Source organism: Salmo trutta, chromosome 14, assembly GCF_901001165.1.
Source record: "Salmo trutta chromosome 14, fSalTru1.1, whole genome shotgun sequence".
Lineage (NCBI taxonomy): Eukaryota > Metazoa > Chordata > Actinopteri > Salmoniformes > Salmonidae > Salmo > Salmo trutta.
This window is the reverse complement of record NC_042970.1, coordinates 72,935,894-72,961,117: the sequence shown is the minus strand read 5'-3', so window position 1 is coordinate 72,961,117 and position 25,224 is coordinate 72,935,894. Positions and strand designations below refer to the sequence as shown.

Genomic DNA, 25,224 nt, shown 5'->3' with positions numbered 1-25,224 from the left:
CTCCTAACCTGCCTAGCTAAAATGTTACAAGGAAGTAGCAAGCAGCCACTGTTCTGAGAGCAAAAGGTGGTGAAACAACATTAGGAAGGGGTTCTTAATGTTTTGTCCACTAAGGGTATTTCTACAGCTACTGGATAACATGACTACACCAGATAGTAGCATAGTAGGACTCAGATGAACATTGTGCAATCCAACAGACCACGTGGGTGCAGACATTCGCCAACTCAAGAATTAAAACATCCCAACAACAATCATCAGTAATAAAGATAGCATTTGTCCCAAATTGTACCCCATTCCCTACATATTACACTACTTTTGACCAGAGCCCTATGGCCCTATGACTGCACTAAATAGGGAAAAGGGTGCCATTTGGGACAAATCCATAGACCTCCGCCTGTCCTGTCTTCGCTGGGGCTAGCCAGTCAAGTCAGGTAAACTAAATCAAATGTTTATTTTTAAGGCAATTTCAGCAGAAATGTTGCAGTTGGGGAGGTTCAAGTCCCATGGTAGAATGATGATTTATTGAGAAAGATGGGTTGATCTGTGGCTGTCAGAAGGGTGGAATTTATGAGTGTTGAAGTAAGTATATACAGAAATGTACAGGGCAAATGTTTGATGTCCTCCAATCAGGAGTGAGGGTGGGATGTGATTATTGTATGTTTTGCTTTTCGTTATTTATGCTTTGTGGTTTGGCTTCATGCCGTGAGCGGTGTGTGTGCTGGTCCTGGTATTTATGGGTGCACTCTCTTTCATGCCCGCCCGCGAGTCGGGCTTGGTTTTTCCCGCCCTTGGAGAATCCCTTTGGGCCGGGGTCTTGCCTTGTTAGCCCCTCGGGGAGGCTGGGGGCGAGCGCACCCTCTGACCAGAGCACCCACTGACCAGAGCACTCTCTGTGGGAGCGGACATTTGTATTGACTGTATTGTTGATTTAAAATAACACATACAAAATGTCTGGTAAACTATGAGAAAGACAGTCCATAGATACAGCACTGGGGTTCAATCCAGATAGCTCTGTACTGTACATAGCTACCACGGAAAAATCAAATCAAATTTGATTTATCACATGCACCGAATACAATTTTACCTTACTGTAAAATGCTTGCTTACAAGCCCTTAACCAACAATGCAGTTAAGAAAAATATTTACTAAATAAACAAAAGTAAAAAATAAAAGAGCAACAATAAAATAAAAATAAAGAGGCTATATACAGGGAGTGCTGGTACCAAGTCAAAAAAACAATAATAGATGTGACGCCCACAATGGCATAAAGAGGAGGGTCACAGTGTCTTGTCTTCCAGAAGTTAAGGAGTGATTTCATTTCCGGACAGATTCCAGGGAAAGTCAAAGTAATAGGGGGTTGGAGAAGAGTCTCAAGCCCTTTATGTCTGGTTAACGTTCTCCCAGTCCCCTTGCTCTGTTCTGCGGTAGTGCTGGGGCTGTCCTCCAGGGAAGACGCTGTCTGAACTGGGGTGCTCCAGGAGGAACTGGATGGTGGACTTGATGTGCTGGACAAAGTGTGGTGGCTCAGCCGTAGGGGACGTGGATAGGTACTGGTTGGAGAAGGAAAAAAACAGGGGAGTAACATATCACAGTGTGTATACTGATAACATACTATGCAACATTCATTGTATCGCTGTTGACAGAAACAGGGACTATAACACATTAGAGGTAGTCAATAAGGTTTTAAAGGGACATACAACTAAAGTTCTAGTGATTGTGGGATCAATATTAGTAATGTATTATTTTCTTACACCTTACCTTTAAGATGGTGTCATCGTCTTGCGACAGCCAGAAGGAAATATCCAGATTCGGGGACCACTTACATGGGCCTATCTTCACAACTCCTTTGTTTGAGTCATATATATCAGCCATCTGTGGAGATATAATTACAATGTTATATGACTGTCTGATGAAGTGTAGTTAGCAACTCACGCAGGGTTCTATCCAGACAATCCACAAGCCACTCAATGTGTCATATTTGATCTTTCTTTATATCAATCCTTCATGTAGTGTCAGAGATGAAGTGCAAGAGCATAGACAATATATCAGTAGACAGGAATTCTAGTTCTACTTGACGTCCCAATTAGAGCAGGCCCCAGCTAAAATTGCTGACAAATTTGCCAATCTGATGCATAGCGGCTCTATGACATCAACCTATTTAAGGTTCTATGCGCAAGTCTCTACCTGGCCCCCAGTGAATGTCCGTGCTGATCTCAGCTCCTCCGCGGGTCCTTTGTGAGGGAACGAGGCGGGGAACACCTCCCCCGTTTTAATATTTATACCTGCAGACACACAGTCAATGCCATACTATAAACTGTGTGCTACAAAAAGGTGAATTGATTTGCAGTGTAGATACAGTACAGTACCTATGCCCTGCACACCCGGTCTGTGTGCTCCGTCCACTAAGACGTCATTCATCTCTGCAAATGGAAAAAAGAGAAAGAGCCTTGAGATAGGTAGGGGCAGAGTCAGATATATAGAGAGTTGGCCCAATAAAGGTTTCTGTCTGAATGTTCCGAGAGCGCCACTTCCTCCTCCATAGCTGTTGCTAAGTGATAATTGACACTTCCGCGTTGTGCTGTTAATTTTGGATCGTTTTCAAAACCTATGAAGATGTCCACTGAAAGAAGATATGCAATTTGTGGACACCAACACAGTACAGACTTGGATACACCCCGAATGCCAATCAATAAAAACATTAAACTCGCTCTCCTGCTTTGCTTGTTTACAGGGGGTCGTTTCATAGGGAATTGTCGGAGACGCTCTCGTGTTGTTACATCACCAAAACGTCAAGAATAAAGGCGCTAACATGGCAGCCGTTCGAACATGGCCCCCGTGCTAACATGGCAGCCAAACTCTCTACATGTATAGCTCTGGGTAGTATAAAGAAAAACAGGCTGAGAGAGAATATAACAGAGCGTAAACATGTACCTGTGATGCAGCAGGTCTCTAGGTGAATATCCTCTTTCTGTCTCTGGAAGGCCGCTGCAAAACACAATAGAAGGGTTGTAGTTTCTCTATGCAGCCTGATAATGGTGTTGCTACTATGGCAGTTGCATTCAAACAGGAGGGAAGAGAAGGAGATTTACGTACACAATAGGTTAAGGCTGAGTTTGTGGGACGTCTTTGACTCATCATCAAATCCTCCAACGAGGTGGAGCTCCAGCCTGAAGGAAAAGAAGCAAGGGGACAATTACGTGTGTGTGTGTGTGGGTGTGTCTGCGTGTTATCTCTTACCTGCCCTCCTTGGCAGGGTCCTTGCTCAAAGATGTGACAGCTTTGACGATGAGGGGAACCTCACTCCACGTGCTGGAGCCATCACAGTGAGCAAGGCAAGCAGCTCCACTTCCTACAAGATGGTACAAATGCAGACATTAAGAAGCTCATATCTTGATGCTATCATAGTATCTACAAACACACATTACATAGAGAACTGCAGTACCTGTGTGTCGCACCAGAACTAGGTGGCAGGTGGTTGCATCATCAGAACCAAGGACAGCGACAGAGTCTGGGGAAACAGAGGGACACATTTCGTCATGGTCGTGGATACTGTGCAGAGGACTTTTAGCTACAATTTATCAGTGTAGAGGTAGCCTTTGGACGCAACAATATACTATGTTAAGCTATGCTGACCTATATTGATTTAACTATAGGTTTATACTCACTGTCCGCTGGTGTTGTGGCTGCAAACTCTCGTTGCTGTATGTATAGGAGGCACTTCGGGTCGACATCTACAACCGGCTTGGACCGAAATACTCGGGCGTTTTCCTATGGTATAAGATAATCAAATAAAATGTCAATATAGCATGAAGAGCAAGTGATATGTTACTTAATTGTGATTAATTCCAACAAGGACAACTTGCTTACGACATGACAGCTGCTAGTTTGCTTTGCTAACTAGTCAACTCACCTGTAAATAAAGGTAAAATAAAATAAAATAAATACAAATAGTTTGCTTGGCTAACTAGTCAACTCACCTGCAAATGCGGATATCTGGCGAACAAATCGACTGTCGAACCTGGTCGTTCGATTCTTCTATTTTGTATTAGCAAAGGCATTTCTTTCTACAATATAAATCTACCTAATATAATGTCATATTTATCTTCATGAAACATGAAAACTAGACCTATTACACAAGACAGACGGTTAGCTAGCTTGCACTTCCTAGATCCATTTTCTTCTTCTTTGGTATGCTTTCTCCTCAAGAACGTCACTCAATGTCACAAGATGTATTACTGCCACCAACTGTACACATGTATTATTAGGGCATGAACGCTATAAAATGTAAACGTAGGCTACGCCAAATTCTCCATTTGCTCTACGCTCCTTTGACATGAAACGTGCATGTTGTTTATGTGGGGTTACGATCCAAAACCTTACGTCCACAGGGAGGGAGTGACTGGGGGAGTTGACGTGACGTGTGTGAAGCAGCAGCAGCAGCAACTGCAAAACAACATTTTGTTTTGGCTTGTTCAATAACTTCAGGGCTCGTCGTACCTTTTAAGTTGTGTTTGTAAGCAAGTGTTTAACTTTATTGCACTTTCCTTGTAACATAAGCTATTTTAACCGAATTGTAGGATCGAGACTGCACAACACTGTGCAACTCTTAAATATTTCTACAAGCAAGAATTTATTGACAACATGAGGGGGAGTTCGTCGTATGGAGACCGAGATAGAGACCGTGGACGAGACAGAGGGTAAGCAGATATTTTCTGCAGCATGTGAAATATAGTTATAGCCACGTAGGAATATCTGTCAAACGTGTGCTTTTTATATGATACGGGGATATATTGGAATACTGTTAGTTGTTTCAACAAACATCAATCTTGCTGAATGTCTACGTGCACGGGCGTGTCTCAGACATGTTGCACGCGCCCTGTTCGTGTACGATAAATAACTACTTGCTTGCTACAGAGTTATAGGCGGTGCCCCACCCAGGGAAAATTGCACTTACTGCAAATAGATTAAAATAGCCAGGAACCTATTTAGGGTCTATGTTGCAGTGTTACTAATCATGGCTCGTTCATCCCCTTTTTCATCACTCCTCTCGCTGCATGTTCTATAGCCCTCGGTTTGGGTCCAGTAGCTGGGGCGGCCCTCCCCCTATGAAGAAGTTTGGGAACCCTGGAGAACGCCTTCGCAAGAAGAAGTGGGATCTGGACGAGCTGCCCAAGTTTGAGAAGAACTTCTACAACGAGCACCCAGAGCTCCAGCGCATGACTCCGGTACACACACAAACACAATATATAAACATGTTCTTAGAAGGATGCTATCCATAGTGTGTCTATTGAGCCTGTTGATTCTCTGTTGTCTGTGTCTGCAGTATGACATAGATGAGTTCCGCAGGAGGAAGGAGATCACAGTCAGCGGTACTGGCTGCCCCAGGGCCATCACCAGCTTCCGCCAAGCACAGTTTCCCCGTAAGTAGACAACAGTAGATACCAGTTGACAATTGTTGAACCTATATTATAGCCTGTCCCTTCACCTGTCAGCAGTCATGATGGTAAAGAGATGAGAATAGGAAGTTCAACCCATTTTAACCTCTCTTGGGGACGGTTCACACTATTCAACAGCCAGTGAAAAATCAGAGCGCCACATTCAAAACCACAAAATGTCATAATTCAAAGTAATTCAAACATACAACTATTTTACACCATTTTAAAGATACACGTCTCCTTAATGTAAACACATTATCCATTTTCAAAAAGGCTTTATGGCGAAAGCATAAAGTTAGATTATGTTAGGACAGTTCCAACACAAGAAAAACCACACAGCCATTTTCCTAGCAAGGACAGGCGTCACGAAAACCAGCTAAAATGATGCACTAACCTTTGACGATCTTCATCAGATGACACTCCTAGGACATCATGTTACACAATACATGCATTTTTTTGTTCGATCAAGTTGATATTTATATCCAAAAACAGCCTTTTACATTGGCTCGTGATGTTCAGAAAATATTTTGCCTCCAATACTGCCAGTGAATCAGCACTACAATTTACAAAAATACTCATCATAAACGTTGATAAAATATTAAATTGTTATTCAAAGAATTATAGATGAACATCTCCTTTATGCAACCGCTGTGACAGATTTAAAAAAAGCTTCACGGGGAAAGCACACTTTGCAATAAAAAAACAAAAATCTCTGAAACTGGAAACACTTATCTCCCTCACTAGCTTTAAGCACCAGCTATCAGAGCAGCTCCCAGATCACTGCACCTGTACATAGCCCATCTATAATTTAGCCCAAACTACTACCTCTTCCCCTACTGTATTTATTTATTTATTTTATTTATTTTGCTCCTTTGCACCATATTATTTATATTTTAACTTTGAACTTTCTTCAAACTACAAATCTACCATTCCAGTGTTTTACTTGCTATACTTTATTTACTCTGCCACCATGGCCTTTTTTTGCCTTTACCTCCCTTATCTCACATCATTTGCTCACATCGTATATAGTCTTATTTTTAAAAAATTTTTGTTTATTTTTTCTACTACTTCATTGATTGTATGTTGTTTTACTCCATGTGTAACTCTGTTTTTGTATGTTGTCGAACTGCTTTGCTTTATCTTGGCCAGGTCGCAATTGTAAATGAGAACTTGTTCTCAACTTGCCTACTTGGTTAAATAAAGGTGAAATAAAATAAAATAAAAAAATAATAATAATCTGAGTACTGCGCTCAGAAAAAGACATCAAGCAATACAGATACCCGCCATTTTGGAGTCATCTAAAATCATAAATAGCGTTAGAAATATTCACTTACCTTTGAGGATCTTTATCAGAAGGCACTTCCAGGAATCCCAGGTCCACAATAAATGTTGTTTTGTTCGATAAAGTCCATAATTTATGTCCAAATAGCTCCTTGTTGTTTGCGCGTTCAGTAAGCTACTCCAAGTGTAGGAAGCGCGGCCAAAATGTCACGACGAAAAGTCCCAAAAAGTTCTATTTACGTTCGTTGAAACATGTTAAACATTGTATAGCATCAATCTTTAGGGCCTTTTTAACTTAGAACTTCAATAATATTCCAACCGGACGATTCCAATGTCTTGAAAAAGGTTTTGGAACACAGCTATCCCTCACGTGAATGAGCGCCAATGAACTCATGTGCTTTCCTGAGTCAACAACTTCCAACTTCCTTTGTTGGCTCTCTGTTCACCATAGACGCCTCAAACAACTTTCTAAAGACTGTTGACATCTAGTGGAAGCCTTAGGAAGTGCAAAATGAACCGTAAGTCACTGTGTGTTCGATAGGCAATGACTTGAAATGACTACAAGCACCAGATTTCCCACTTCCTGGTAAGATTTTTCTCAGGTTTTTGCCTGCCATATCAGTTCTGTTATACTCACAGACATCATTCAAACAGTTTTAGAAACTTCAGAGTGTTTTCTATCCAAATCTACTAATAATATGCATATTCTAGTTCCTGGGCCCGAGTAGTAGGCTGTTTAATTTGGGTACATTTTTTGTCCGGCCGTGAAAATACTGCCCCCTACCAAAGAGAGGTTAAAGAGTTCTTGGAACACAGCCCAAGCTTACAAAACACTAACCCCATAGGCTATTGGGAAGGGGGGGGCTCATGGGCCACATTATTGGGTAAAAAAACAAAAAACACTCCAGGCCACTCTTGAACGTCAAACTAAATACATACCGTAATTTCCGGACTATAAGCCGCAACTTTTTTCCCACGCTTTGAACCTCGCGGCTAAAACAATGACGCGGCTAATATATGGATTTTTCCCGCTTTCATTTTTTTCTCCAAAAAAACACATTCTGTGACGTGCTCAGTTCTTTGGCGGCATGAAGCTTTCATTAGACCAATGAAATTGCCGAACGGGTTAAGGTCAAACAACTTTTTTGTTTACTGTTTAAATCGATCGCTCTCAAACTTCCCATCATTCTGATTACGGTAGTCATTTTGTCACCCTCATCATGGCAAAGACACGGAGAAATGCATATGATGCAGCTTTCAAGTTGAAGGCGATTGATCTGGCTGTTGGAAAAGGAAATAGAGCTGCTGCACGGGAGCTTGGTCTTAATGAGTCGATGATAAGACGTTGGAAACAGCAGCGCGAGGAATTGACTCAGTGCAAAAAGACAACTAAAGCTTACTGCTAATTTTTTATTTTTTGTTACAAACCGTGTTTCGTTAAAGCCTATTTATTTTTGTTACAAGCCGTGTTTCGTTAAAGCCTGTGTAAAGTTCATTTGTTTCAATGTACCGGTAGGCACCTGCGGCTTACAGACATGTGCGGCTTATTTATGTTCAAAAGTAATATTTGTTTTTAAATTCAGTGGGTGCGGCTTATATTCAGGTGCGCTCAATAGTCCGGAAATTACGGTAGTATGTTGAAATTATAATGGCCTGCAAATTCATTTTGACAAATCGGTCAACAAGAAATCAGTGCAGCTCTCCGTTGAATTTCAAAAGCCAAAAACTTTGCCCACCCCTGGCTATAGGTAACTATTCCTTTAATTGTTTATCTTTGCCGACAGAGTATGTAATGGATGTGCTACTGAGTCAGGACTTCAAGGAGCCCACATCCATCCAATCACAGGGCTTCCCTCTGGCCCTGAGTGGCAGGGACATGGTGGGCATCGCTCAGACCGGCTCCGGCAAGACCCTGGCAGTAAGGACGCCATGATAATCCAACAACACGCACAGTACCGACAGCTGCAACATCTCTGTCTTTCTTTCTGTCACACACACACACACACACACACACACACCAACAGCTGCAGTATAAAAACACATAAACTCCCAGAGGAACATTGACAGCTGCAACACACAAAGACATATTGACACATGAGGACTAACGTCCCTGGACTGTCAGACGGGGCTATATACCTCATGACCTCATTGTACTATTTGGCGCCTTTTCTTGCAGTATCTGCTTCCTGCCATTGTGCACATCAACCATCAGCCCTATCTAGAGAGGGGAGACGGACCTATTGTGAGTACACAACTGGAAACTGCACACTGTTGCTTATTCATATTTCAGGTCTGTGAGACTAGAATGTTTTGACCCTTTTCTATAGTGTACTTAACTCTGTTATATCATGTGTTATTAAAGGTTATACACTACCGTTTATTAAATAGTAATCGCAAAAGGCAGAGTTGCAAAGAAAAAGCCATATTTCAGACTGGCCAAGAAAAGATTAAGATGGGGGGGAAAGAACACTGACTCTGGACAGAGGAACTCTGCCTAGAAGGCCAGCATCCTGGAGTCGCCTCTTCACTGTTGACGTTGAAACTGGTGTTTTGCGGGTACTATTTAATGAATCTGCCAGTTGAGGACTTGTGAGGCGTCTGTTTCTCAAACTAGACACTCTAATGTACTTGTCCTCTTGCTCAGTTGTACACCGGGGCCGCCCACTCCTCTTTGTATTCTGGTCAGAGCCAGTTTGCACTGTTCTGTGAAGTGAGTAGTACACAGCGTTGTATGAGATCTTCAGTTTCTTGGCAATTTCTCGCATGCAATAGCCTTTCTTTTCTCCGAACAAGAATAGACGAGTTTCAGAAGAAAGGTCTTTGTTTCTGGCCATTTTGAGGCTGTAATGAAACCCACAAATGCTGATGCTCCAGATACTCAACTAGTCTAAAGAAGGCCAGTTTTATTGCTTCTTTAATCAGAACAACAATTTTCAGCTGTGCTAACATAATTGCAAAAGGGTTTTCTAATGATCAATTGGCCTTTTAAAATGATAAACTTGGATTAGCTAACACAACGTGCCATTGGAACACAGGAGTGATGGTTGCTGATAATGGGCCTCTGTACGCCTATGTAGATATTCCATAAAAATCTGTTTCCAGCTACGATAGTCATTTACAACATTAACAATGTCTACACTGTATTTCTGATCAATTTGATGTTATTTTAATGGTTTTCTTTCAAAAACAAGGACATTTCTCAGTGACCCCAAACTTTTGAAAGGTAGTGTATGTATTGATATCTCTCTCTCTTCAGTGCCTGGTCCTGGCCCCGACCAGAGAGTTGGCCCAGCAGGTGCAGCAGGTGGCTCATGATTATGGAAAGACCTCCCGCATCAAGAGTACCTGTGTCTATGGAGGAGCACCCAAGGGACCGCAGATACGTGACCTGGAGAGAGGTGAGGAGCTGCAGGTTGAATTAAATGCTGTTACAAGTTATTTACTTACTTATATTGTTTGTGCCTACTACAGACAAGACCTCTCCACCTCTGATGATCTAAAACCTGTTTGGCTCCCTGGTCCCAGCTTAGCTTAATTTTCTGCACTTCCCATTCAGTTACTAGTTTTAAGATTGAAAAAGTTACAAGTATTGGAAGTAATCTCGCAGTTGGTCTCTTCTGACGCATTTGCGTCTCTTGAAACTGTGACACTTTGCATCCTATGTCCATATAGGTACAGAGATCTGCATCGCCACCCCGGGGCGTCTCATAGACTTCCTGGAGGCAGGGAAGACCAACCTGCGGCGCTGCACCTACCTGGTGCTGGACGAGGCTGACCGCATGCTGGACATGGGCTTCGAACCACAGATACGCAAGATCGTGGACCAGATCCGGGTAAGCCAGGCACATACTATACTTAGCAAATCGCACACACATCTCCTGGAATTAGGCAATTACTATGACTGTGTAATACATAGCCATTCATGGATTGTTGGGTAAGTAGATGGATACTACAGAGGGTGGTAGATCATCTCTGTCTGTCTTTCTTATCTGTCTGTCCGTCTGTCCTATCTATCTTAATGACAGTTGATATAATATCAATCCATCACAAATAACTAAATACTCATGTTATAGAATAGAGTAATCGTGTATTGTTTTCTGAGGAGGAATGTCCCCATTACCGTTCTCTCCCTGTGCCCCAGCCGGACCGCCAGACTCTGATGTGGAGTGCCACCTGGCCCAAGGACGTGCGTCAGCTGGCAGAGGACTTCCTGCGGGATTATGTCCAGATCAACGTAGGAGCTCTGGAGCTCAGCGCCAACCACAACATCCTGCAGATAGTAGACGTCTGCATGGAGAACGAGAAGGACAACAAGTTAGTGAGGCCATCCGCCAATGGACAAGATCCATCTCTAGTTTTGCATTCTGTTCATGTCTCCTTTCCTTAGTCATCGCTGATCTGGAAGGGATAAAAACCAATGTAGTTAAAAGTGTTCAGTAGTCTTGGTTATGAAGGACAGGAACAGAGTGCAGGATGCTATCTTTTTGTAGCATGAGAGAATATTAGTCTTGGGATTGCGGTGATTGAGGGATGTTTTCCTAATATCTTTCCTGTGTCTTTTTGTTGATGTCAGGCTGCTCCAGCTGATGGAAGAGATCATGGCTGAGAAGGAGAACAAGACCATCATCTTTGTGGAGACGAAGAAGCGCTGTGATGAGCTCACCCGCAGGATGAGAAGAGATGGGTGAGACGGAGAGAGACTGAGGGAAAGCACGGACTGCCGAAATGGGTTTTAAGTCCTCTTTCAAAGCCACGATACTGACTATGCAAAACAAGAGCTAGTTGTGGTTTCATATGGAGTGTGTTGGGCTTCTTAGTTAGATAAGAGTGTAGAGAAATCGTCTAACTGTTCGTACAACTGCCTTCCTTATCACGTCCTGTTCTGCTGTCTCAGCTGTCTGTCCCATGGCAACATTGTTGTGGTGTGTTTTCTAGGTGGCCAGCCATGTGTATCCATGGGGACAAGAGCCAGCCAGAGAGAGACTGGGTTCTGACAGGTTGGTCACATTTCAACGGCCATGCTTTAGTCTGGCTTTGGTGAAATGTGTTCAGTTTTTTGTTTCCTTTTTCAGTCTTCTACCTAACATCTTTGATTTTGTCTGAACTTTCAGAATTCCGTAGCGGCAAAGCTCCTATCCTCATCGCCACTGATGTGGCATCTCGTGGTCTGGGTATGTCTTCTCAACATTGAATACACACATTCACGTGTTCACACTTACACTCCTACAGAGCACAACATACAGATTCAGAACGTATACACACTCTCCAACACACACAAACAAAACATTTTCAGAGAAAAACACACACAATTAATAAATGTGATTTTTGTTGTTGCCTAATTTCCCATCCCGTTTTCCAGGTTTACGATTTACAACGACAAAATCATACATTTGTCTGCAAACATAATAGCGGTGTTATTGAACCTGTAAACAACAACGAAAAATCGGTCAGCACTCTTTCTACAGCATGACCTCTGTCATGACCTCTGTCAATTACATTCTAAAGGAAAGTAGAAGCACCAGTAGCCTCACAATCCCCCAGGCCTTCAGCTCCACAACGTTTTACTGTCTGTTTCTTGTTACTGCAGTCCAAAACGTCCATCGACCGGGGCACTCTGGCACGCTGCCTAAATGGGGGTGTGATGGGGGGGGCAAATGTCCCCATGCTCGCCCCAATACCCTCCTCTCATGTCTCCTTTATGATGTAACCCAAAACATGAAGGAAAACATCCCAAATATTCAGTATTATATGTTTGATTATACCTCAAGATATGTTTACATCATTCATAGTACTATAGTTGTACTGTATTTTGTCTATGGGTATTTTCTAGGTAGGGTGTGTTTTAGGGTTATCTATAAGTGAAATTGACAGTCAGCTCTCCCCATGTCCACCCTGAAACTTGTACATAAGTGCCCTATTCCACCTCCCTAACTAAATAGGTTAAACCTGGAACCTGAGAAGGGGAAGTAGACATGTTGGGTTTGCCAAGCTACCAATGACTGTGTCTTTGTTCTTTTTTCTCCCCCTCAGGGTTGTGCAGCACAAGGCAGCTCCAGCACATGCTGGTGTCAGACAGTACTGGGGCTGCCCTCAGTCACATTAGCAGCTAGCTAGTGGCTTGTCTAGTTATCAGAAGGATACACCCTCCCCATTCTCCACCCCAAATAGACCCCCATCAATAAACTGAGGGTATATGATTATCTGGTTCCTAAACACCCCCATAGACCCCCATCATAGACTGAGGGTATGTGATTCCAGCGAGCTCTCCTTGGGATCAACCTGAGGTGCCTGTCTGTCCCTCCGTCCGTCCGTCCAAAAGGCAGACAGACAGGGAGAGTTAGGAGCTCGGCTGGATCGAGTCCTGATTGATTTGCGGAGGTCCTGTAACTCGGCGAGAGAGCAACAGAACCGGCCATTGGGGGGGGGTTAGCGGTTCTGCTCCTGTCCGACGTTGCTGGTGTATGCGAAGGGTGAGGGGGAAACGGGGGGCTCGTTTGGGCCCCCTCCTCTCTCCCTCCCCCCCAGCGCCTCCAAGCGAACCAGGGCTGATCAGGACAGGACAGGGGGGTGACTGACTACCCTTGTAAAACAACTCTAAAGGGGTAAGTACCTCAACACCCCCTTTCCTACTACACCTTCCACGACCTCCCCAGTCGCATCAACTCATTCAGGTAGTTTCATCGATCCATATTGTAGTCAGTCACAGAAAGGTATTTGTTGAAGGAATTGTGTTGAACTCTATCCTCCAACATTTACTCCATCACATTTTCTCTTGGTGGAAACATATTAAGGTTTGGCAGGTTCTGTGAGTAGTAAAATGGCCTCCCTCTGTTACTATGGAAAACAGAGGGAAAAGGTCCAAGGAGATGTTTTGTTTTCGGACCAACCCAGCAGTGTTGTCAGAGCTTCTGTAATGAGAAACAGACTTTTTGTCCTACTGTCATTTCAACATCCGAATTTAAAAGAAATATTCTTCTCATACCATTTCTCAGCAGAAAACATGTTACCATGGTAGAACTAAATGTTCTGAATGGTTCTACTATTATGTAAGTTTGCGTAAACTGGGCATTGGTGCAGGTCCAGACAGAGAATGTCACATCATCAACTCTACTGAATCCCTCCTAATGCTGAGTGGGTCTCTCGTCACATTCTGATGAGGTTTACCACTAAACCTCTAGGCCTCTCCAGTCAAGAGATTTTGACCCTAAACTGAATAACTTTCATAGGTTTTACTTCAAGAATTAAAACTTTTATTCTACTTCAGTTTGGATAAATGTATAGTTATTCTTCTGTTATTATTGGACAGGTAAGTGGTAATCAATATTAATTAGAATTGGAATTCTAAATAATCATCCACTTTTCTCTCATATCTTTGGCATTGTTTGAATACCATCTGTCTTCTTTCTCACTGTACAAAAATCCCTCCTAACCCACACCTCTCCCTCCTAACCCACACCTCTCCCTCCTAACCCTCCTCTCCCTCCTCTTTCGTCTCTCCCTCCTCACCCTCCTAACCCTCCTCTCCCTCCAAACCGTCCACTCCCTCCTCTCTCATCTCACCCTCCTCTTTCATCTCACCCTCCTAACCCTCCTCTCCCTACTAACCCACCTCTCTCTCATCTCACCCTCTTTCATCTCACCCTCCAAACCCTCCTCACCCTCCTATCCTTCCTAACCCTCCTCTCCCTCCAAACCCTCCTCTCACTCCGTTCTCATCTCACCCTCCTCTCTTCCTCCTATCGCTCGTCACCCTCCAAACCCTCCTCTCACTCTGTTCTCATCTCACCCTCCTCTTTCATCTCACCCTCCAAACCATCCTCTCTTCCTCCTATCCCTCGTCTCCCTCCTAACCCTCCTCTCCCTCCAAACCCTCCTCACCCATCACCTTCCTCTCCCACCTCTCAAAACCACTTTCCCCCAAAGACGTGGAGGATATCAAGTTTGTCATCAACTATGACTACCCCAACTCGTCTGAGGACTACGTGCATAGGATCGGACGTACGGCCCGCAGCACCAACAAGGGCACGGCCTATACCTTCTTCACCCCGGGTAACCTGCGCCAGGCCAGGGACCTGGTCCGAGTTCTGGAGGAGGCCCGGCAGGCCATCAATCCCAAACTGCTGCAGCTGGTTAACTCTGGACATGGGGGAGGAGGGGGTGAGACTGGCTCGATTCACATTATAGGGTCAACCCGAACCATACTACAGTGAGGGAAAAAAGTTTTTGATCCCCTGCTGATTTTGTACATTTGCCCACCGACAAAGAAATGATCAGTCTATAATTTTAATGGTAGGTTTATTTGAACAGTGAGAGACAGAAAAACAACAAAAAATCCAGGAAACGCATGTCAAAAATGTTATAAATTGATTTGCATTTTAATGAGGGGAAAAAGTAATTGACCCCTCTGCAAAACATGACTTAGTACTTGGTGGCAAAACCCTTGTTGGCAATCAGAGGTCAGATGTTTCTTGTAGTTGGCCACCAGGTTTGCCACATCTCAGGAGGGATTAATTCTATTCTATCACCTTTACCGTCTCAAATCCAAACATAAACTACACGTTCTGTGTAATCAGTGATGTTTGACATTCTTAAACTAAAATATTTCAGCTTATATTATGACATTTTAATCCTCCTATGTGAATGTTCTTCTGCAGGTGGCAGGATGCGTTACCGTGGCGGCGGCTCCAGCGCCAACAACCCCAACATGATGTTCCAGGACGTGTGTGAGCGTCGCATGCGCTCCGTCAGCGGGGGCAACAAGCCAGACAGCCGCGGCAGCAGCTTTAGTCGGGACGGGCGCAGTGGCGGGGGTCGGGACGGAGACACTAGGTCCTCATCCTCTTCCTCCTACAGGGACCGAAGCAGGGTCAGCCGGGGGAGTTGCGGCTCCGGGGGGGCTGACCAGTACCAGAGCTATGGTGGTGGTGGTGGTACCCAGTACAGCTCCAGGGCTGGGGGGGCAGCTAATGGGGCCCCTAGGGGTAGTAGTGGTGGGGGCCAGAATCAGTCCAGTCAGCCCCAGGGTGTGTTCGGTCCAGCTCCTCCACCTCCAGCAGGGCCCAAGCCCCTCATGGCCCAGCTGATGGCCCCGCCACAGCCCCCTCTCATGGGCTTCATAGGGCAGCCTCCGTACTCCTTTGCTCCTCCCCCGCCGCCGCCTCCTACACCCCCACCCAGGAAGTAGAATTACTATACAGTCATGGTGCTTGGAATCCAAATCACCATGGTACTTCAAACCCTAGTGTTTATCAGTGTGTAACTGTAACGTTACTCCTCTGAAAGGGTGTTTAGAGTTGCTGTCATGCCCTTACCTACCATGGTAAGAAGGCAAAAGTCAAGAGATTTAAGGAGGTAAGGGCTAACATATAGCTACATATTTTTGTACTTGTTTGTTTCGCGATGATTTTAACTACATCTGAAAATAATAGTACTCATGCATGATACACTTCTCGCTTTTCATGTGTTCAAGAGTAGTCCGTGCGTGGCCAGAATATGGTATTCTGTGAATCTGAAGCTGTGACTCTTTGGTATTAATTGGCATGACAGGAGTTGATATTTCCATTTGCGATTTACTCTAAATGGTGAGGTTCTCGTCCTTCAGTGAGTAACAAATGCTAAAATGTGATTTTTGTTGTTGTTGCCATGTAGAACTCCAGTGATTTTTGTCAGTCAGCTATGCTTTCCACTTCTCTTGGGGAAGTGAATATTGAATTATCATTCTCTATTATCCTATTCTTAATATGTATATTCATTTGATACTGCAGTCAGCTTTTTCTATAAACTACATAAGCTGTATGGCTATACCATTTTCTTCAGATTCATATTAGAACAATTTGGGAATGATAATCAGACACTTGTCATAATCCCATTAATCAGCACATTGAGTGTTGCTTTGTGAATGTTTAATCAACATTTATTGGTAAGATGTAATTCATACTTATGTTCTTTTCTACATTGCTTTATTTCACAGGATTTCAATAAAGTTTCTGAAACCAAAATCCTGTAATTGTTGTATGGAGTACAGGATAGGTAAGCATGAGTGAACATTCCTTGACAACCACCAATAGACAAGTCAGTTTTAACCCCCCCCAAAAAAGAACTTTATTTCCCTTAAATTCATATTTGCACTACATTCTCACCATTCCCCCCTCAATATTTATTTGCTCTTTGAAATTAGGGAGCTGCAGAATGACGTGAGAGATGCAGCTGCTGCATGGTTGGACGACTATATCTGCAATGGATAGGTGGGGCCGCTGGCTTTACTTCTAGCCAAGCACTAACATGATCAACTAATCTTAGTCTTCAATAAATCATTTTATTGGTTGAATCGGGTGTGGTACTACTTGACTGGAGCAAAAGCTTCCGCCTCCACTGTCCCTTGCAGATATGATTGGTCGCCCTTAGATTGAACAGACACATCATCAAATGACCATATCCCATTCGTTTCACATCTCGCACCAAAGGAAGCATAACCAAATTTCATAAAATCAGTAGTGCGACTCCAAAACGGGGAAAAAAAAGTAGCATTCGTATGTACACGGAAGGTAAAAAAAAAGATACATAAAGAACAAACTCTCAGCTTTAGGCACATTCGGCAGATTTAAACGGTGTCAGCATTGACAACTCAGTACTGAACTAACGCCTCTCCCTTTGGGTCAACGTCAACAGCTGAAGGTGGAACAGAGGACAGCAAATGAGGGAATCATATTCATGTGCAAAACCAAACAAACAGGAAGTGCATGCATCATGTAGTGGAATGAAATCCCTTAAACGGGGAAAAAGGAAAAGCAACAAATTGCTGTTTATAACAAAACAATATGATCATGTGATTTCAATAGAATGAATAAAAGCATCATAGATTGGATATTCCTTCACAGAAGATTGGACAGGATATACATTTGTTACAGCTTCAGACACCTACTGCCCAACGTATCACATAACACAGACCCAACTGGTCTTACACCGTACAAATAATAATAGAAAATAATACAATACTTTGGGACTACACTATTTGAGTGTCATATTTTGTGCAGAATAATGCTATCAGGCATAGCCTGAGAGAAACAGTCCCACACATTCAGTTCAAAAGGCTTCGACTTGTTCTCTCAGAACTCACAGCAATGATTTGTTTTGGACAGATCACATGAGGTGGTTATTATACAGTAATGCATTGGAGACTAAGGGCTGATTGTAGTACAGTCAATGGAATGAAGAAAAACACAAAATGGAGTATGAAAGATGACAACATAGGGACATGGGGTAGCGGATCATGGATGGGACACATGGGAAGGCATAAGGGAGAAACTGCCCACAAATAACTTATCTAGGATCAGCTTTCCCTGCCGATATTCAATCCATAACAAATGGGAAGACATAAGGGCTCGGACACACCAATAGCGTTTGCCTGCCGAGAGTACCTAGCACCTCTGAACAAAGTACCGGACGTAATTTTCAAACTGAGTGCAAACCGATTTTACATGTAGAATTACGCGAAAAAGTCGACAGTCAGATGTCAACAGCACACATTTGGTGTGACCCTTAAGGGAGAAACCGATCCAAATAACAGGTCTAAGACCAGATTTCCCGTAACCATCACAATGTAAAAACGCCATCTTTCCCTGGACCAGTGCTTGGGGGGGACCTTCGACCTACACCTAAGGGAAGTAGCGAATCAGGTGACAGGAAGTTGATCAGTCCCACTAAAGGTTCCCCCAGGTGTCTGGAGGGGGGAACTGTTCTACATCGCCGGATTCATCGTGTGATTCTTCTCCCAGGTCGAATGTGAGCTTGTATCGCAACCGGACCATCTCCTGAAAGAAAGAGCAGAACCATGTTAGGCTACACCAGGAAAGGGGACAAATTAACATGCTTTCTGCTTGCACACGTTTAAGTTCTGTTTTGTTGCCACGGTGACAGTCACCTCAGGGTGTTTCACAGCTACAAATGAGATGCTGACTTGGCAGTTTTTTTGAATGAGCATATGTTAAACACCTTGCAAAGCAGGCAGGAGGAGTCTGTGTGTGTAGGTAGTACCTTGTGAGGATTGGCCAGCAGTAGGACCTGTGTGATGGCGGCTGGGGGTAAGATGGGGTTGAAGGCTGGAAGATCAGTTCCTGAAGGAGGCTGTAGCTTCACCTTCATCACCTAGAAACAGACAGAGGAAACACATTACACTCAAACTACAGTCCCAACTCAGCGCACATAGGTTACCGCAGAACCCAACCATCTAATCATCAAACCAGTCCCAACTCAGCGCACATAGGTTACCGCAGAACCCAACCATCTAATCATCAAACTAGTCCCAACTCAGCGCACATAGGTTACCGCAGAACCCAACCATCTAATCATCAAACTAGTCCCAACTCAACGCACATAGGTTACCGCAGAACCCAACCATCTAAATCATCAAACTACAGTCCCAACTCAGCGCACATAGGTTACCGCAGAACCCAACCATCTAAATCATCAAACTAGTCCCAACTCAGCGCACATAGGTTACCGCAGAACCCAACCATCTAATCATCAAACTACAGTCCCAACTCAGCGCACATAGGTTACCGCAGAACCCAACCATCTAATCATCAAACTAGTCACAACTCAGCGCACATAGGTTACCGCAGAACCCAACCATCTAATCATCAAACTACAGTCCCAACTCAGCGCACATAGGTTACCGCAGAACCCAACCATCTAATCATCAAACTAGTCACAACTCAGCGCACATAGGTTACCGCAGAACCCAACCATCTAATCATCAAACTAGTCACAACTCAGCGCACATAGGTTACCGCAGAACCCAACCATCTAATCATCAAACTACAGTCCCAACTCAGCGCACATAGGTTACCGCAGAACACAACCATCTAAATCAGACAGAGGAGAAATTAGGGACAAACAGATGATAGAGGTAGAAGATGGATCACTAAGACAAAATGAGAAAGAGAGATGGATAGTGAGAGGACCAACCTTGGGTACTGCAGACTGGAAACGGATGTTGGTGACTGGTATGGGGGCGGAGGACAACATGGAGATGATCACTACCAGCACGTCAGGCCGAGAGGGAGGAGAGTCACGGGCAAAGTGGAACAGCACCCGCAAACTGTGCTTGTCAAATACAGTCACTGGTAGCAAGCTGCCTAGAGGACAGACGGAGGCATAGGGTTAGTTCATGCCCAGCCATCACCATGTCTGGAGACATGTTGCAATACAGGTAATGGCTGGGTATGTTATAGTTATTATTTGGAATCTGAGTTGGTATTTTTCTTGCTAATGTTCAAAACAACCATACAGAAATACAGATTGATCAGACAATTGGCTTACTGGGCTTGATTGATTCCAGGGGCACAGTCACGTTAGCTAAGGAGATGTCGTTCTGGGGGGCTGGGGTAGGAGGCCCGAGGCTGGGCAGGGAGTCTAGGAGAGACCCAGGCTGCTCCGAGGGGAAGGCCAGGACAGGGCTGGGGGTGGAGGTGCTGGTAGTGTTGGTACTGGACTTGGTCTGGAGGTCTCGCAGGGTGGGTCTGGACTGGGGCTGCAGTTTATCCCTGTGAGAGGGAGAGAGCAAGGCGTCAGCTTTTTTTTTGAGAATACAGTGTTTACGTTACAGATTAGCAACTGCCCCTCTGGCCTACAGTGTTTACCAATTGACGTGCTGGGTCCCCGGGGGTAGGGACTGATGCAGCAGGGTCTTGCCCAGCAGGTCTAACTCATCCAGGGCTTTAGGGGAAGCAGCGGGGGCCCCCCCTGATGGAGCCTGGGGGATAGGGGTCACGGCCGGTAGCAACACTGTTGCAGTAGGCACCGCTGGGACGACTGGCTCTACACTGTCAGAACACTGCGCAGAAAAACACTGGGTTAGGGACTTTTTGTGTGTGTGTGTGTGCATGCGTCATATGCTGACAACTCTCTCTCACCTGAAAGGAGTTCCAGTCTCCCGACTGAGTAGTGTGGGTAGAGTTGGGCGTTACGTCATTGAGTCCTGAGTGAAAACAACAATAGGAAGAGGTTGTCGACACGAACCCGAGAGAGAACTTGATGCATAACCACAGTTGGCCGAGTCATGGCAAGTTGGAAAATAATTGGGCAATTTAATAAGAGTAAACAAGCTAGCGAAACGACATTCAGAACTGCTGCTTACCTAGTGACATGAGCTCATCATCTAGCAGGCTGATACCCAGTTCTTGTGACGGGGTCTGTAGTGAGGGGGTGTCTGGGTAGGAGGGAAGTCCAGTGGGCGAGGTGTCCAACCCGGTCAGGTCTAGGAGGGCTGTGCTACTTCCTGTGGAGAGATAAAACACGTCGGTCTGTGTGATCAAACGTTTTGTAACTACTGAACTAAACACACGGAACATATCTGTGAAAATGAACAGGGAAACAACCTGGTTGATTATGCTGGATGTCCTGAGGTTCAGTCTGTGCATATGTGAACATGTTGGGAGTGTGTAGAACACTGTGTCTGCCCCTCTGAGACGCCAGCAGGTTCAGGTCGTGACCCTACAGAAGGCCTCTCCCTCTCTCTCTCACCTGGTAGTGTGGGCATGGCTGTGCTGTCTCCGTTCACCTCTTCTCCCTTCACCAGCTGTCTGTACAGGTTGATGACCTGCGTCAGGCTGTCGTTGGCCTGCAGGATGTCAGCTGGCGTAACACAGAGACGCACAGAGGGTGAGCTATGCAATGCTGAACACTACATAACCGTATAGAACTGTCTAACAACCGTACAGAGGCATGCATCACTCTTCAGCCATTTTGAATCGTACCTCTTGTATTGATGTGATCACACTATATGTATAGAACAAAGAAGGCCCACACACTGTTAAGGCTCCCAATTCACTGCTTTATTGACAACGTTTCGATCCGAAACGGATCTTCGTCAGGTCCTGACAGTGTGCGGGCCTTCTTGTTCTATACTAGTATTCATTATTAGCTCAGCACCTATGTTTTTAAGAATGTGCGTATGACCAAACTTTTCTATCACACTATATGTAAACATAGGACTCTCACCCAAGGCCTCATCGTTGTCTTCTGTGTCGCTAGCCAATCTGAACAAAGTAGGCCTCATCTTTTCACAGCTCTGGTATAGGTCCTGCAAACACAACCACGTTTAGAAATAGCCCATTGCGCACACACACACACACACACACACACACACACACACACACACCCCCCCCCCCCTAGTGGTGTTGCTCTGTGCTAACCTTGATGAGTTCCTGATTGCTCTGGGAGTTGCTCTCCTTGCTATAGTCTCCCAGTAGCTGGGTCAACAGGCCCACACTCTCCTTCACCTCCTGGATGGCGTTCACACGCTTAGACACCTTCTCCATTCGCTTCTGGTCCTGGATGACCGTAACAGAACACACACACTCAGAACACTGCAATAAAATAAAAAGATTATCCCATAAAAGAAAAGCTGGAGCGCTCTGAAGTCTGCATAGGTTGTTTTATTGCAGGCATATACAGTACAATTATGAGAGCAGTTGTAGGGATAGTAGATTACAATCGTGAGAGAGTTCAGAATCAAATCCATAAAATCATTAGAAGTGCTTTGACGATATAAGGTGCTCGCTGTTTACTTTGAGTATGAGTAATAAATAGACTGCGTTGTGAATGCAATAGGCATATATGCATTGATTGACACCCACCCCAACAAAGACACAATCACGCAGACAGGAGTAAACAGAGAAGGACACACCTCCTGCACCATTTCCTTAATGAGTTTGTTTGCTGCTCTTAGATCTTCAGGGTGAGTGCTATTCAAAAGCCGAGACAGCATCTACAAAGGAAGGAAGGGAAGAGGAAGGAAAAGAGGGGATAACAGGAGGAGAGAGGTAAAAGAGGGAGAGCAGGCCGTTAGGGAATACATGAAAATTACAGTGGAAGAATGGAAAGACGACATCAATTCAAAATGTCCGCTAATGTCATCTCTATTGACAAAACTCAAGGGGCTGCTTCATTGTCATGTTTACCTTGGACTTCTCCTCATCCTCAAAGATGACGCTCTTAGTTCTGGGCGGAGGGGGTGGGAGGGGCTCATCAGGAAGAACCGGGTCGTGCTTCACAATGCCTGGAAGAGAGCAGGAAACCCCATCCATGTCACATTAATAAACAGCCTGTCACCGGCAAGTCCCTACAGTGTATAGTACATCATGTATATACCGTAGGTTTCCGGCATGTTGGTAATAACATTGTTTTCCCCATGAAGTTATTGTAAACACAAGCAGCGCAACCAACGGATTCAGGGCCAGGCTAAGCAATATTGTTGGCTGTCACTCCCTGGAGCAAAACACTTAACTTGAGCACTATGTAATTATCTTCCATCATACTACACAAAACAGTCATACTACACAAACAGTCATACTACACAAACAGTCATACTACACAAACAGTTTTTTTCTCTAACTTAGACGGGCTAAGTGAAAAAAATAATAATGATGGACGCAGACTCAGGAGTTTCAATATGATTTTGTCTTATGTTGGTGCATAAACTCTAAAAATAAGTGAGATTGACATGGACAAAAATACTATTTATATCAGGAGCACATGTTAGGAGAACATACAGATAACTAAAAAATAAAATGAGTGTACTCCTGAAATTATCATACAGTTACAGTACTGTAATAAATCATATGATTTAGCCATATTCCTCATCCTGAAGTTCCATCATAGTGAAAACAATAAGAGTTGAAAGAAAAGGATCAACACAGAGAGAACGTCTTATTTCACTCCTATTCTTTCTACGTGTGTCATCACTATTAAAGCTCACCTTGTTTCTTCAGCATCTGGTAGGCGTCTGCTATCTTGGGCTCGTCAGACAGGCCCACCGTCCAACTGAACATCACCTCCAGAACCTTCTTCTTCACTGGCTCTGGGGCCCGAGTACCCAGGTACTGCACAGGAGACGAGATTTAGGAACATCAAAACAGACAAAATGGAATACTGGGTTTTGTTTGTTTATAAAAAGGGGTTGAGTTACATAAAGGGTTGTTCCATTTGATTTCAATCACGTTGTCTGCACCCTTTTTGATTTGAACAAAAAAACTTTCCTACATATTTGCCCGTGGTAGAAGTGGTCAGAAAGTGACTTATTGGACCGAAATGACAAAACATTCAGGTGCTCAAAATTGACCCATTTTGCATACCCTATTTCTACCATGGGAAAATATGTATGTAAAGTTTGGTTCAGATCAAAAGGGGTGCAGTCAAAAAGAGATTGAATTCAAATGGAACCCTAGAGAAATAGCCCTCCAGACAGTACCTTGGGTGAGACCACCTTGATGAGCTCGTTGAGGAAGCGGAATTTGCCCACTTCATTGTGGAATCTCTTCCCACAGTTCTTCATGCACATCTCTAGGACCTAGGGACACATATATGTTATGATACTGCTGGTGGTGGGATCACTTACAATTAGCATATTCTGGCTAATGGAGATGTCAGTGAGCATGTCAACCAATACATTACCCCGATAACGGTATTCTCACCATTAGTGCTTGCATGGCCTCCCATTCTTGGGGTGACTGGATCTTGTGGGCCAAAAGTCTGGTAGCCAGTTGAGGACTAGGGAGGGGACATCAAATAAGAGTACTTGTATGGTTTGCCATATGTTTAAACATGTTGAAGTACTGACTGACAAAGCAAGCCTATGACCAGTTCTCCACATGTTGGTCCTCCTTACCCTTCAGGCTCATTGTTGAGCTGTTCACAGAAGCCCTGGATACTGTCCCAGTCCGCCTCCTTGTTCAGGGGGTTGGTGGCTTTGTCTGGGGAGAATAAAAGCAAATTCCAGAACCGGGGGCTTATCAACATTTTCAAGGGTTTCTCGCTACCTTAGAACCAAATGCACAAAGAAAGCCTTCGTGTTTACTTGCTGCAAACGTTAGCAGAATGACTCCTCCCCAATTTATTTGCCCATTGACACTCAGCCACTGGATAATGTGGCTAGTTAGCTTAGCCAGTCTTATTCACCAGTTTCAAAGTCGAACTATGTTGTATTTGTAACAAATTGCGTATTAAGAACATCTAAAACAAATGATATTCGTGCTTGTCAAGGCATTATTCTGCGTAAACAATACAGGGGTGAGGTCTGTTTTTGTTCCGACCTCAGCAGCGCTACGTTATAGCACGCTAGCTAGCACTTTGGATAAAGCATCATCATCACTGGGATGTTCATCCACTGCACATACAACAATTATGCTCATAACACTACAACTACAGCGCATTCTCTACCTCACGTATTGAGTGGTTATAGCGGTAAAAGCATCGTATGACTCACTGACGCGAGACTCCAAGCTCTCCTCCTCTGGCGGCGCCGCCATTTTCGGGGATTCCGATTGCCAAACTGGCAGCTATCGCGTTACTTTGCCTGTCTCATGCAACGATGTGGGCGTCATCATATCAAGCCATACTTGGTAGTCCCTCTACTACACGGTTGGTTGTCAAGGATAAAAACTGAGGTGCGTTATGATGCATTTTATGACCGAAATCATCTTGCACCAAAAGCCTCCATGTCAAGTCA

At 44.3% G+C, this 25,224-nt stretch overlaps 3 protein-coding genes across 3 annotated transcripts; 1 reads left to right on the top strand and 2 right to left on the bottom strand.

The window, feature by feature from the left end:
• Positions 1 to 186: 186 nt before the first annotated feature.
• Positions 187 to 4,231, bottom strand: LOC115147326 (protein N-terminal asparagine amidohydrolase-like). The gene is made up of 10 exons (XM_029689512.1): positions 3,978 to 4,231; positions 3,666 to 3,768; positions 3,443 to 3,508; positions 3,238 to 3,349; positions 3,094 to 3,167; positions 2,932 to 2,985; positions 2,367 to 2,420; positions 2,185 to 2,282; positions 1,759 to 1,872; positions 187 to 1,550 (listed from the first exon to the last, which is right to left on the bottom strand). Exons 1-10 carry the CDS (start codon positions 4,056 to 4,058, stop codon positions 1,380 to 1,382), a joined length of 927 nt encoding a protein of 308 aa, XP_029545372.1. The 5' UTR covers positions 4,059 to 4,231; the 3' UTR covers positions 187 to 1,379.
• Positions 4,232 to 4,387: 156 nt separating this feature from the next.
• LOC115147323 (probable ATP-dependent RNA helicase DDX17) lies at positions 4,388 to 16,714 on the top strand. Its single transcript, XM_029689510.1, has 13 exons — positions 4,388 to 4,697; positions 5,066 to 5,225; positions 5,324 to 5,420; positions 8,501 to 8,634; positions 8,893 to 8,958; positions 9,973 to 10,114; positions 10,389 to 10,549; positions 10,858 to 11,030; positions 11,290 to 11,400; positions 11,652 to 11,713; positions 11,828 to 11,887; positions 14,640 to 14,873; positions 15,371 to 16,714. Exons 1-13 carry the CDS (start codon positions 4,642 to 4,644, stop codon positions 15,898 to 15,900), a joined length of 1,986 nt encoding a protein of 661 aa, XP_029545370.1. The 5' UTR covers positions 4,388 to 4,641; the 3' UTR covers positions 15,901 to 16,714.
• On the bottom strand, positions 16,662 to 25,080 carry LOC115147324 (ADP-ribosylation factor-binding protein GGA1). The gene is made up of 17 exons (XM_029689511.1): positions 24,982 to 25,080; positions 24,385 to 24,469; positions 24,191 to 24,266; positions 23,968 to 24,066; positions 23,476 to 23,599; positions 22,679 to 22,776; positions 22,405 to 22,485; positions 21,911 to 22,048; positions 21,717 to 21,798; positions 21,240 to 21,350; positions 20,854 to 20,994; positions 20,630 to 20,694; positions 20,357 to 20,550; positions 20,037 to 20,260; positions 19,683 to 19,852; positions 18,750 to 18,860; positions 16,662 to 18,526 (listed from the first exon to the last, which is right to left on the bottom strand). Exons 1-17 carry the CDS (start codon positions 25,022 to 25,024, stop codon positions 18,416 to 18,418), a joined length of 1,953 nt encoding a protein of 650 aa, XP_029545371.1. The 5' UTR covers positions 25,025 to 25,080; the 3' UTR covers positions 16,662 to 18,415.
• Positions 25,081 to 25,224: the final 144 nt, after the last annotated feature.

Excerpts from the sequence above, each read along its gene's own strand:
- LOC115147326 (XM_029689512.1), bottom strand. The coding sequence starts at position 4,058 with ATGCCTTTGCTAATACAAAATAGAAGAATCGAACGACCAGGTTCGACA. Across the intron at positions 3,769-3,977 it reads CCAGATATCCGCATTTGCAG|GAAAACGCCCGAGTATTTCG; the intron begins GTGAGTTGACTA and ends CTTATACCATAG. Across the intron at positions 2,283-2,366 it reads ACCGGGTGTGCAGGGCATAG|GTATAAATATTAAAACGGGG; the intron begins GTACTGTACTGT and ends GTGTGTCTGCAG.
- LOC115147323 (XM_029689510.1), top strand. The coding sequence starts at position 4,642 with ATGAGGGGGAGTTCGTCGTATGGAGACCGAGATAGAGACCGTGGACGA. Across the intron at positions 11,401-11,651 it reads CGCAGGATGAGAAGAGATGG|GTGGCCAGCCATGTGTATCC; the intron begins GTGAGACGGAGA and ends TGTGTTTTCTAG. Across the intron at positions 11,714-11,827 it reads GAGAGACTGGGTTCTGACAG|AATTCCGTAGCGGCAAAGCT; the intron begins GTTGGTCACATT and ends CTGAACTTTCAG.
- LOC115147324 (XM_029689511.1), bottom strand. The coding sequence starts at position 25,024 with ATGGCGGCGCCGCCAGAGGAGGAGAGCTTGGAGTCTCGCGTCA. Across the intron at positions 23,600-23,967 it reads TCAAGGTGGTCTCACCCAAG|TACCTGGGTACTCGGGCCCC; the intron begins GTACTGTCTGGA and ends TCTCCTGTGCAG. Across the intron at positions 20,695-20,853 it reads TGATGAGCTCATGTCACTAG|GACTCAATGACGTAACGCCC; the intron begins GTAAGCAGCAGT and ends GTTTTCACTCAG.